The sequence below is a fragment of the Trichechus manatus genome, unplaced genomic scaffold, assembly GCF_000243295.1.
Source record: "Trichechus manatus latirostris isolate Lorelei unplaced genomic scaffold, TriManLat1.0 scaffold00007, whole genome shotgun sequence".
Classification (NCBI taxonomy): domain Eukaryota; kingdom Metazoa; phylum Chordata; class Mammalia; order Sirenia; family Trichechidae; genus Trichechus; species Trichechus manatus.
In genome coordinates this window covers 28,939,642-28,952,272 of record NW_004443943.1, presented here as the reverse complement: position 1 = coordinate 28,952,272, position 12,631 = coordinate 28,939,642, and the positions used below count along the sequence as shown (strand labels likewise).

Genomic DNA, 12,631 nt, shown 5'->3' with positions numbered 1-12,631 from the left:
CTATCTATCACCTGTTGACGACTCTAAGATGTAGGTTTTTTAATGCATTTCCCCCACTCTAAGTTCAGAGTTACTTTGTTTAAGAGCATTTCTTTTCCCTAGCCCTGATGCTTTTTCAGCTGGGGTTTGAACCCAGTCCTGTTACAGAGTTATACTAAACCATTTCTAGACTGATGGACTGTTCCTGGATTGGGCAACAGCCACTCTCCTCCAGGAGCCATTAGAATGACTCCTAGGAGAACAGAAGCACTTTTCCTCCCTGCCTCTTCCTAAAGGCATATTATCCTTGGCCTGTTCATTTCCTTCTGATATCTGGGGATTGTCCCCCTTCCTCAGTCTCCCCCAAGCCCTCTAGAACCCAAGTAATCTTTGATCCCTTGCTTAGAAACCAGAATTCTTCTTTTCCTACCCATAGCTCCTTCCATAAAGGCGAGATGCCCAAGAGCTGAGTTCTTCCCCCAGCTCTCAGTAACACAGCAACCTTGTATTGGATTTATACTTCTTGTCCTTCCAACTCCAAAATGCCTGTAGTCATATGCCTACACTGGAACTTCAAGCACTCTAAGCACTGTGGCTAAAGCTCTCCAGAGCTAAAGTACCCTAGAAACTTGCCCCAGTTTCAGCAAAAGTGGGGCCTGTGGAGGCTGGAAGAACCTCCCCATTGGAGCTCAGCCGGGTCAAGTTTATGGTAAAAAATGTTCTGGGGGAGGAGTCAGCCAAAAATGCAGAAGGGTAAGAAGCCTAAGATATCAATGAGGGAAAACAAGGGCCTCCTGGCTTTACTGGCAGTTGTCACTGAGCTCCAAAAAGTACTAACGTCCGGATCCATTTCTATTTGGTGCCCCTTCTCTCCAGGGGGCTCTCCAATTTCAGGGACTCCAGGCAGTCCTAATTCCACTGGAAAGCCAGTCATTCACTGAGGTTCCTTTCCACACTAGGATCATTCTTTCCTCACCGTTTTCTTCTCTGTTTTCTGCAAAGCTAGCTCCAACCTGGTTGTTTCAGTCACCTTTCTCTGCCTCCTGGCTGGAGAACGGGCTGAGAGGCTGCCAGTTCTCACAAATGCCTCAGCCCTTAAAAAATAGAGCTGTGCTCCCTGTTCTAAGGTGAGGGGTGGGCAGCAGGTGTTCATGGAACCCTACATGACCTTATCTGTAAAACTGTGTATTCCCAAAGGACAGTACAGCTTTAAAAAAAAAAAAAAAAGAAAACAAACTGGCAATATGCCAGGTAGCCGCTGAAGACAGCTGCAGTTTAAGACTAGGCAAGCACACAAATGAATCTTAAGACAATGCATGCAAAGAGAACACAGGCCTGTGGAATGCCTAGCTGGGTACACACCCATACCCACAGTTCTTTTTATCTTCAAAGACCTGGATGTCCACAGCCACACCTCTAGCATACACACTCTTGTGATAGATAGCCTACACAGTCCATACCTCCTTCTCTCCTTCTTCCTTAAGGCAGAAATATGGGGATTAGGGTAATCTTTAGCTTGGACCCCTCTCTTACAATCTCAACTTTTAAAAGACAAAGGAGATCTGCAAAGATGCCAGGTAGTCCCAGTGTCCTGGGCTACCCTGGCACCTAGCTTCTCTCCATCAGTCTAGAGTTCTAAACCTTGGAATAACCCTTTTAATGGTAACTAAGGAAAAAAAGACCCCAGCTAGCCAGACTACGCTTTCCCTCCAACTCAGACCAGGTATCCAGTTAGAGTCAAGAACTATGCATAAACTCTCTATGCCAGCTCTGAGACAGGGAGAGGGTAGAAGAGGAGAGGGAAGAGTCTTGTTTAGGGGTCCCTCATAGCTTCCCCAGGAATGGTAGATCTTAACCCTTCCCAAAGGCGACAGTAGGACTCAGGCTCTCTATCTAGTCTCACTAGATGATGTATCATCAGTTCAAGGCTTCCTCCTCCTGCCTCCAGGCAACCAGATGCCCCAGGAGAATTCTCAACTCTGCAAAGCTACAAATACATGCAACTTTTCCAAAGCCATGCTGTGTTACTAGGGAGGGGTAAGTTGTGCTCTACACAATGGAAATGGGAATCTGGGTGTTACATAAAAAATAAATAAACATTTAAAGAAATAAAAAGGGGAAAAGGAGAGGTAGAGGGAGAGAGACCTTGAGGTTCTTAAAGAGTAGTACCCTCTCTAACTGGTTCAGGGCTTTGGGCTGCTCCCCACTACTTAGCTCCAGTTTGTTGAGGAGACATGGAGAAATCTGTGAAAGGCAAACGCACGATTTAAACAGACTGAAATAAACTCAGACACACACTAATAGGGCACAGGGCAGGAATGGGGCTGGATGGCAGGGGAGAGGGAAAAGGTCAGGTACATGCACCAAACAGCCAAGGGTCATCTCCATGGGCAGAACCTCTTAGGATTGCAAGCAGAATTCTCATCAGAGGCCTCTGAAGTCCAGGGCTTCAGTTCACAATAGAAAGAGGCCATTTTTATGACCACTATTCTTCTCCTAGCAGTTTGAGAACCTTCCAACCTAGAGTCAGGCTTGATTTGTCTCTTCAACAGAGGCTAGCACAAGTGTGAGCCCAGACTAATCCAGCATTAGGGCGAGATTTGGGGCATAGCCTCTCTAGGCTTCTACCTCCTGAATAAGGCTGGGCCCTGAGGGGATGGTAGGACTTTCATTTTTGTCAACATGCATTTTCAGGGCAGCCTGGTGGGCCTTACCCAGGGTCCATGAAGGACTGGCTCACCAGCTTATATGGTGGGTCAACAAAGGCCAGAAAGGAAAAGTTGGGGAAGGAGAGGCATCTGGGAGAGCATAAACTGCCCACTGAAGGAGTGGTAGCTATTTTCTAGATTCCAAGCAGACCTGTTTAGACAAAAGCATGTCTTTGCTAAGCAAGGCTATCCAGGAAAATACCCATAGCACTGAAGTTGGGAGATCAAGTCTCCCAGATCATACCTTTTTCATGTTGGTCCCCACATAGTTCTTCGGTTCTTCTTTAAACTGAGGTAACCTACAAGATGAGAATACCAGGGAATGTCATTAGGTATAATGACAAATTCACCCCTCTAGCCAGCCACCACCCAGAAATGTTCAGGGCCACAGCATGCCCTATTTATCAGGAAAAGCTAGGAAGAGAAGCAGGCTAATTTCACCCTTCTCAGAGCTTTATCAAAGAACCACAGGAACTGGGGGATACATGACATGAACACTTTCTAAAAGTGAAGGTAAAGTCATCAGGGCAAGGTGACCAAGTGCCCTTGGAGTGTGGAGGTTCTTTTCATCCTTAAATGGATTCCTCCCTCCTTGTGTTCACTTGGTCAGTATTGCTGAAAGCCAGGAGATGGGGAGAGGGAAGTCTATCAAACCCTCAGGAGACTGGGCACAGGGTGAGAAGGAAAAGGCAGGTTGAGGTTTTGAAACCAGTAAATTTAAGCCTGAGGAGTAAGAAACTTTTTGCAGCAGGGACTAGGGACAGATGTAGTCTGTAGATAGTAAGGATTATTATCTATAGATTTGAAGAGCAAAAAGAAATACCAGAGGGAGGTTTTAAAGCCATTTCTTCAGCTCTTCTCAAAGCTTGCCTATTGAAAGGAGGTGTAGGAAACAGGCAGTAGGGCGTGGTATAAAAAGGCCTCCTAGGCCCTAGGCTGACAGCTTTGCTTAGGGTAACCAACCATCCCAGTTTCCCTGGGACTAAGGGGCTTCCTGGCATGTGGGATTTTCAGTCTTAAAATTGGGACCAAAAAAAAAAGAAAACAACCAAAAAACAAACCCCTTGCCTTTGAGTCGATTCCGACTCATAGTGACCCTATAGAAAATCAGGACAGTCTCGGGCAAACCAAGATTACTGGTTCCCCTATCCTTGGCCCCTCCTACAGTGATCAGGATGAGCTCTGGGAGCTCAGCTCCTTATTCCAGGCACCCTTGGACTTGGCTTCCTCTCTGGGTTCTCTTTCCCAGCTGTTACCTGCACAGAAACAGATACTAGTTTGGGAAGCAGAATAAGGTTTGTCAGCCTAGATCAGATAACCCTCTACCTCCTCCTGAGGCCAAGCAAGCTCCCTCTTCTTTTTCCCTTGCCCAGTAGCCCTGGGCCCAGACAGCTACCCCTATCCATAATCCCAGTGGCCTCTGATGTGGCTGTGAGGTTGGCTGGGTCCCTGAAGTGGCTATGTGGAAGCAGGCAGGCTCAAGAGGCCTGGGCAGCCGGGCTGAAGCAAACAGCAGCAGGTTTACCTTGTGAAGAGCAGCTGCACCATGTCTACGAGAGTGTGCTCTGCGGATTTTCTCAATAACTCTGCACAAGCAAAAACAAATAACACAGGTGTCATTACTTGCTGTGCTATTATCAGGAGGCTTCTCAGAGCAGACTCCCCTCCAAACCTTGTTTACCAAGGATTATGCCAAACTTATTAAAACCAGCTCCAGCTCAGCCTGGCAACTATAACATCACTGGCCCACTAGGTGGCACTACTGAGTCAGGAAAAAACGGGGAGCAATGGATGTGTTCTGTGCAGTTGCAGGCTGGTGCCAATCCCAGAAACCCTAAGGGAGGGAGAGTTGATGCCTGGGCTGAGTCAGTCTGGAATCCATCCCACCTCCTGCCCTGGCACAATGGGTTGAGGTCTCTATTCTAGCTTCACAACAGAGTCAAGGACAAAGGCTTCTAGACCCCTATTACTCCACGAGGTAGGTGATGGAGAAGTCCTGAGTTTTCCCTGTCTCTGGGATTCAGAGACGGCATCCTGTGTTTATACTCACAGACAATGGCCACAGGCATGGTGAAGGAGACGAGATTCAAGCACCTACCACTAAGCCTCATTTCAAAGCAGATCCGAAAGCAAGACTGCATAATCTCACACACAGATTCATTGGTCAGGTGGGCACCCACTGGGGTCAGCAACAGAGTCCGCAGAACCTACCATGAAGAAAGGGGGAGATACTGCGATAAACAAGGCAGGCTGAGTGACAAGGTGTACTTGAAGGGAGAAAGGCTGCTTTGTGTTTCTCTAGACTCCTAGGGAAGCACTTAGGGGTGAGAAAGGGAAGTTAGCAGGAACACTGACCTTGCTTCAGTTTGGCAGACATGTCTCCCAGGACCTGTCTTGGGAACTATTTCTTTACTCTGCATGACCCTGTCATGGCTCAGAACTCTTTCCAGCCCTAGCCCAGAAACCCAACAGATGGATGGGAACAAATACAGTCTGTTTGAGGTATAAGTGTATTAAGGGCTTCCAGTATTTGATATCATTCATTTAAAGCTTTTAATTATTTCCTTAGAAAAAGCTTTTACTTTGGGTACCTGAGCTGCTTGTTTGGAAACAAAGTCGCTCCCCAAGCCCCACTGGAGTCAAAACACAGCTTCATGCTGCCAGCAGACTAGGGTAAGTGGAGGCACCAGCTCCTGGCCATTAGCATAATTGCTCTTCCCCACCACTTACCTGAAGGATTTTCATCAGGACAACCTCATCGCTGGCAGGATCTGTACCCACAAAACGGGCGTGGGTGACAGCATCTGCCATGTTCTCCATGCCCTCTGCTGTGCCCTCATGAATGGGATCTGCTCCAGCAAAAAAGGAAAGACTAAGTGACTAAATGATGTGGAGAGAAGAGAGAGAAAAGGCAAGGCATCTTGTCTAGGGGCTGCTTTGAGAGTCTTTGGTTTTCTCCTCTCTAATTCCCTTGAGCTACCTGAAAATGTCTGCCGTTAACTGGCGTTAGTGTTTAGTGAGCTCTTCTGCACAAATTCCACTGTGTAAAAGAGTGGTTTTCAAACTTAAGCATACATCAAAATCACCTAGAGTGCTTGTTAAAATACAAACTGCTGAGCTCTACTTGCAGAGTTTCTGAATTACTAGATCTGCAGTGGGGCCTGAGAATTTGCATTTCTAACAAGATCCCAGGTGAAGCTAACACACACTTTGGGAACTAATGGTGTAAAGCTACTCATTTCTTGAAGGAAAAGCCTGGAAATATGAGTTTTTGGCCCAGAGCAAGTGCCAAGTAAGGCCAGATCTTTGAATGCCAAAGTTGCAGCCTTTCTCTTTATGTCTTTCAACACAGCTTCTCTCCCTGGTTGCTTTTGGAATTTTGTGCTCAGGTGCAACTGAGGTAGGGGAGCAGCCGGAGAAAATGGATAGTCACTGCTGCCAGTACTCATATCTGGTGCCACATTACAGAAGCTCAGAGAGCTCTTCCTGCTTTGCTTTCATTCTTATTAAAACAATATGGCAGTGAGCAAGAATCCAGCTTAACTAAACAGACATTAGAAGGGAAAAGAGGCAAACTAAACAAGACTGGACCTGGCTAATTGAGGAGTGGGAGAGAGAGAGGATTGCAGTTGTGAATAAGGAAAGGGGATGAGCTAGGGGTCAGTCAACCAGCACAATGCTGGAAGCTAACACAGATGCTGCCAAGGGGGGAAACTGCTCCCATTCATAAACAGCCACAGGGAGTAGCCAAAGAAGTTGCCTTCCTCAAGGCCTATGAGGGTCCCACAGAACTGTCTGGGTTGTGGGGCTCCCGCCCCGGGTCTGCTCTGAAGGACCCTTTCCACTGCTGTTCAGTCCTGAAAAGGGAGCAGAAGTAGGAGAAAAGGCAGGGACGTGATAAAATTTTATAAGTGATAAAGTTGCTCTAGAGGTGGCATGGTGTAGTACAGGAGCCATGTCCTAGCTTTAAGTGATAGGACTTAGAAGGAGCAATTCTTAACCACTTTCTATTTCCCGGCACCTGAAATTAATGGAGTTCCTGAGCCTAAAGCTCAGGGAATGGCTGAGAAGCCTGAACACTGCTTGCACAATAGCCAGAAAAGTTTCATTAGTGGTTAGTTAGTGGTTTTCGTTTGTTTTCTTCTTTCTCTCTGCCCTGGTTAGTCTCTGACACTTTGTCAAAGACTCTTTTTGTCTTATTTACAGCATCTTTACACTCAGTACTAGGAGTGGCTACTCCAGAGGTCACGCAGAAGGAAGCCAATTTCACGATGATAAAGAGTATAATGAAGTGACTCAGCTCGTTCTAGCACCCCAACTCTCTGTGTTTCTCCCAGCTGGTACAGAAAATCCTACACTCTCAAGGCCTTTGCTTGAGTCCTCTCTCATAGCCCTGCCTGACAGTCCTTATTCAGGCCTCCAGGGCCCACAGGAAATCCAGGTCCTTTTCAGTGTTGTGTGGTGTTTCAGAGCTCAGTGAATGGCAGCCTTGCTCCCATTTCACAGTGCTCCTAGGGGGTCAACTTCTTCCTCTCTTTCAGTAATTTCCCTTGTTAAGGTGGTTTAAGCTGTAACCGATCTCTTTATAGATCTTATACTCTGAGCTTGAATTAAGTAGCAAAGTTAATTTTCTAAAAAGACTGGTAAGAGTGACAGGTCTTTAGAACCATAGGCAGGGCCTACCAGCAAGCAAGGCAATCTGTGGGACAAATTCTGGTCTGGCAGCTGTGTGGGGCCAAACAAAAGGCTGGTCCTTGGAGTGGGACCTACAATAATCCCAGAAGCCTTGGGTCACAGGATTGGAAGGGTGGGGGAGGGGGTGTTTCTTCTGAAAGGACAGCCTAAACACAGGATTGTTTGGTGGGTCCATTTAGCAGGCCTTGTCTTCCCTAAGACCTATTCTTCAGAATGTCCTTCTCTCCAGGCTAGTCTGGAGCAGACTGCATAGAAATTTGCCAATCTTATCTCCTTTGCCTTCTGGCTTTCATACACTCCTTCCTGCTCCTTTCTCATGCCCACTGCAATCACCACCTCCAGCATTCTCCTTTCTCACCACAGGAAACTCCAATGACCAGCTGGCCTGAGGTCTCCAATAACTAGCCTGTTTGCCAAGTCCAAGAAGGGAAGAGAGTAAAAGGGACAAGAGAGCAGAGGAAAAAGGCACAAAGGGGGCAGCTGCTGGAGGCTGTGAAGAGAGATGACCTGCAGGTGGTGCTCAGGGCAAGGCTGGAACTGGCTGGGCCTGATTATGCTTAGGAAAAGTATGAAGGCTACGGTGCATGGAGAGGTTGATACACCTGTTCAGAACCTAGCTGGCACCCAGGATTTCTGCTCAGGATCCTGAATGCATCAGCTACACAGATCCAACTTTCTAGAAAAGATAAAAATTTTCTTGCCCTGAACTTAAGGCCATTTTCCTTCCTGGGTAGCTACAGCCTGAGCCTCATCTTGTTTTGTTCCCCTACTTAGAAACAAAGACAGCTGCCTGTTTTCTGTGTTCCTTACCCTTGCACATGGGCTGGCAATAAGGGAAAAGAATCCAGGATCCTAAATGATGAGACCAACTAAAAAGGAATCCAAAAGAGACACCATAAACAAATTCAGAGATAAACAACAGACTAGGTGAAATATTTGGGCTAGATTGGGAGAAAATATTTGTAATACTATCATAGACTAAGGGTTGATATTCCTAATATAAAAAGAGCTCCTATAAATTGATAAGAACACAAAAACAACAACTCAATAAAAATTTTAAAAAAAAAGGGCAGTGGAGAGGAAATTCAAACGGCAAATGTTCAACCTCAAGGAAATAAAAACAACAAAATACCAGTTTTCACCCACCAAATTGGCATAAATAAAGAACAGTGATAATATTCAGTGCTGATGATAGGGCAGGGGAATGGATGCTCTCATACATTGCTGGTGGAAGTGTAAAATGCTGTAACCTTTTGGGAAGGCAACCTGGGAGGACTTATGAAAATGTAATACGCACATGGCCTTCAATCCAGAAACCCCAAGCATAGGAATCTGTTCTACAAAATGAAAACTAGTAAATAAGGACATATGAGCAAGGATGCTTATTTCAGCATTATTTATAATGGCTCCAAACAGGAAACAAATATTAATCAATACGAGAACGATGGAATTAATTGTGTTACATCTGGACTATGGAAATTGTAGAGCTATTAAAAAGAATAAATCAGATGGACAATTCTACCATGTACATCTAAGTTAATACTATCAAGTGAAAAAACAAAATATGTAGCACACAATTCTATTTTTATGTCTTTTAAAAAAGGGGTGGTGCTTATATATCTTTATATATACATACAGAAAGAGTCACACCAGGCTGTTAACACTATTTACCTCAAACAGGGGGAGAAGCATTGAGAAAGATAGAGACCATTAACTTTTTTTTCTTTTTAGACACCTCGTTATTGTTTGTCTTCTTACAATAAGCATGCATTATATTTGAAAAATAACTTTAAAAATAAACCAGATCAACAAAACAAAACCTCCAAGGACCTCACACCCTTAATTCCCCCCTAAGCATGCTCAGAGAAACCAGAGTCCCAGGGAAACCTCCCCTCTTTCCCTACCCAATACAAACTGAGTCAATTATTATGATGAGTAGCCAATAACAATCATATTTCTCTTATACAAGGAAAGAGATGGCTGGAAAAAAATTTCCCAGTATCACCAGCTCATTGCCTAGGGCCTGGCCCCTTCTCTCCTCCCAGGAGAGACAGGAAATGAAATGCTGTGGTCATCCAAGAAAAGTCTGAGCTCTTACCTATGAGCGCATAGGACAGAAACTTGTTGACAGAGGTGAGTGCCAGTCCAGTGATAGGGCCAGTGGTATCTTCAGAGCGAATCACTTCCAGGAATGGACGAAGGAACACATTGGGCTCAATCTCTGAGAGTTCTGCAAGAAGAGAAAACAGGAATGAAGAGATGCCATCTGACAAAACACTAAACCCTAGAAAAACGCCCTGCTTGTTTGTGCCCTAAGGCTAGAGGTCTTGGTTACTGGGTCACTCCTTCTCCCTCTGGATTACCTTGAATCAAATTCTAGACATTGTATCATTTTATCTGTAAAATTTTCATGTCTGTAGCTCTAAAAGACAAAGAAGCTTAAGGGGGAAAAAAACACCCTACAATACCACTATCATGCTTTAAAAAATTAACAATAATTCTTTAATATCATCAAATATTGCTGGGACAATTTTCCATGTCCATTTCAGGAGGAAATGCTCAAATCTCTCACCCTCTCCAGTGATAAACTGGTAAACCTCATCTTCTGCCCTGCTGGGTATAGCCAGTGTGGTTGTCTTTATGTCTTTTGCTATTACGGTCAAGGTCACTTCTTTTAGGGAAAGAGCACAGCACATCCCAGGAGGGTGGGGAGGAAACCTTATGAAAAGATAAGCAGAAAAAGAACAAATGGCTGTGCAGTCCCTCACTCACAGAGGCAATTTGTAATCTTGGAAGGTCCTAACCATTCTCCAGCCCCCTTTCCTGAGAGCAGGCAGAGGGTTACTTGCCCTGAGGTGAAGAGGCAATTCATAATCCCTGTTTTACAGATGAGAAAAATGAGGCTCAGATAAGACAAACGACTGGCTAAAGTAAAAGGCAGAGCTGTAAACTGAACCCAGACTATGAGATTCTAAAACTCGTAAAACCCCTACATCTATTCTACGTAATTACCAGTACAGACTGCTGAATTTTAAAAATTTCACTCCAGATCTATGAAGCTATACCACATTGGACTTGCTCCCTACTCAACCCTGCTCAGGGCTGAATTTTTTATTTTTCTCGATTTTGCTATGTTTTCATTTTTTAGAGACCAGCTCCCGAAAAGGCTCCCTAAATAGGCCAGAAAGAGCTATGGATGTGATCACACTGCCCCACCTTTACAGACAAAAGGAAGCTGGGTTTCCTAAGCACCTTCATTTTCACGCAAATGCAGGGAGCTTCCTACTCAATTCCTGTCACCTCCTTCTCAGGGTAAACATTCCCTGGGCCAGACTGCTCCTCAGATTAATGCTTTAATTAATTGGCAGATTAGGTAGCATTTTCCAAGTTTGTCTGTATAGTGATCACATCAGCTGTATAAAACCTGCTTCTCATCCCCCACTGCCCCCACCTAGAGATGTACAATTTGCAGGAAAAAAACCTAGGGAAAAACCTTTGGGGGGGTGGGCGGGGGGACAGATGGGGGTTGAGATGTAAGAAATAGAAATATTTGGAAAAATCGAAATATCAACTATTCTTCCTCATGTCTTCCTTTATGGTGAAAGGTTTTACAGCCAGGGTCGACACTTCCTCTGCCTCTTTTTTGTTTTGTTTTAATTAACAATGACTGCTAAGAAACATACATTCCAGCACTTCCATTCTGTGATTCCATGCTTTATGGAAATTTACTGCTGGAAAACTAGAAGAGCTGGACTTTTTAACGAGCCCACCAGGACCCTCACTATCACCCTCACTCCTCCACCCGCTTGGGGGAAAAAAAAGCAGGGGAGGGAATCATGGTGTATGAAATTAACTGTTCCAAGAGTTTGGTCTAGGCAGAATTCGAACTTTGCTCCCTAGGTTCAACTGCTGATTTCCAGGAGCATCAGAGAAGCTCTAGCAGAAACAACTTCTGCAGGTTTGGGGGTGCGAAGTACTCCTAGCAGGGCATCACTAGCAAGGGCATTTCTAATTTAAGGGGAGCCCTGTGGCACAATGGTTAAGACCTCAGCTGCTAACCAAAAGGTTGGCAGTTCAAATCTACCAGCCGCTCCTTGGAAACTCTATGGGGCAGTCCTACTCTGTCCTATAGGGTCACTATAAGTCAGAATCAACTTGATGGCAACAGGTTTCCTCTGTAAACAGGAGCCCTGGTGGCACAGTGGTTAAGAACTTGGCGGCTAACCAAAAGGTCAGCAGTTCGAATCCACCAGCCGCTCCTTGAAAACTCTATGGGATCAGTTCTACCCTGTCCTGTAGGGTTGCTATGAGTCAGAATTGACTGGATGGCAATAGGTTTGGTTTTTTGGTTTCTGTGTAAACATTTAAAGCCTGGAATTTCAGTTTATAATCCTGGTGAAGTGTTCAGATGAGCCCTCTAGAATAGTGCTCCTCAAACTATCTGTGGTAAGGGCCAATTTTTTGTTGTTTGTTCATATCAATCCATTGCAGACCCATACTTTTGTGTGCTAAAAAAAAGAAGTCCCACTTCTTGGCTACTATTCTAGAAAATTCTCTAAATCCTGGGATATTATAGCTAAAAAAGTCCCTAAAAGGAACTTAAATGAGGTAACTAAGGCTTAGGGAGGTTAAGTAATTTGTACAATGCCACATAGCTAGTTAGTGTTGAAACCAGGACTAGAAGTTGAGGGTACCAGGTAAAAACACAAGCTTTAGAGCAAAATTCAAATTCCAGTTCTGCAACTTAGTAGCTGTGTGACCTTAGTTACTTAACTTTTCTAAGCCTTTGTTTTATCACCTGTAAAATGGGTGTTGGATAATTAAAATAAATTAAATTGAAAAATAAATAGTAATAGCAGCTAGTATTTATAGTACATGCATATACATAATACGTGCCAGGCACTGTGTTAGGCACTTTACCTACATGATCTCATTTAATGGATGTAAAACACTTGGTACAATGCATGGAATAAAGTGCAAAATAAAACAAAGTGATAATTTTTTAGTTCTGGAGTCCCAGTCAGTGTTCTTTATGCTGTATACTAGTTTATTTCGTAAGATTTAAGTGAATATCAAAAAATTCCTAAACCTTAAAGAGAACAGAAGTTAAGGATAAATGCCAGAATAACTGGTGGTTGTTATTTATGATACAATTTGGAATATGTCTTAATTTCTGAGGGTGTTAGCTTTTTCCAAGGAATGTGTAGTATCAGAGACAGGAATAGGCCTCCTTTTTTTTTTTTTTTTTT

At 44.4% G+C, this 12,631-nt stretch overlaps 1 protein-coding gene across 1 annotated transcript in view; it reads right to left on the bottom strand.

Annotated features, from left to right (window-relative positions):
* The window catches only part of GBF1 (golgi brefeldin A resistant guanine nucleotide exchange factor 1), a 109,231-nt gene that overhangs the window by 19,316 nt on the left and 77,284 nt on the right, over positions 1–12,631 (bottom strand). Inside the window, exons 4-8 of the mRNA XM_023741009.1 lie at positions 9,481–9,612; positions 5,418–5,536; positions 4,786–4,894; positions 4,213–4,273; positions 2,932–2,986 (exon numbers count right to left, since the gene is read on the bottom strand). Coding sequence (XP_023596777.1) covers positions 2,932–2,986; positions 4,213–4,273; positions 4,786–4,894; positions 5,418–5,536; positions 9,481–9,612 — 476 coding nt within the window. The remainder of the gene's footprint in view (positions 1–2,931; positions 2,987–4,212; positions 4,274–4,785; positions 4,895–5,417; positions 5,537–9,480; positions 9,613–12,631) is intronic.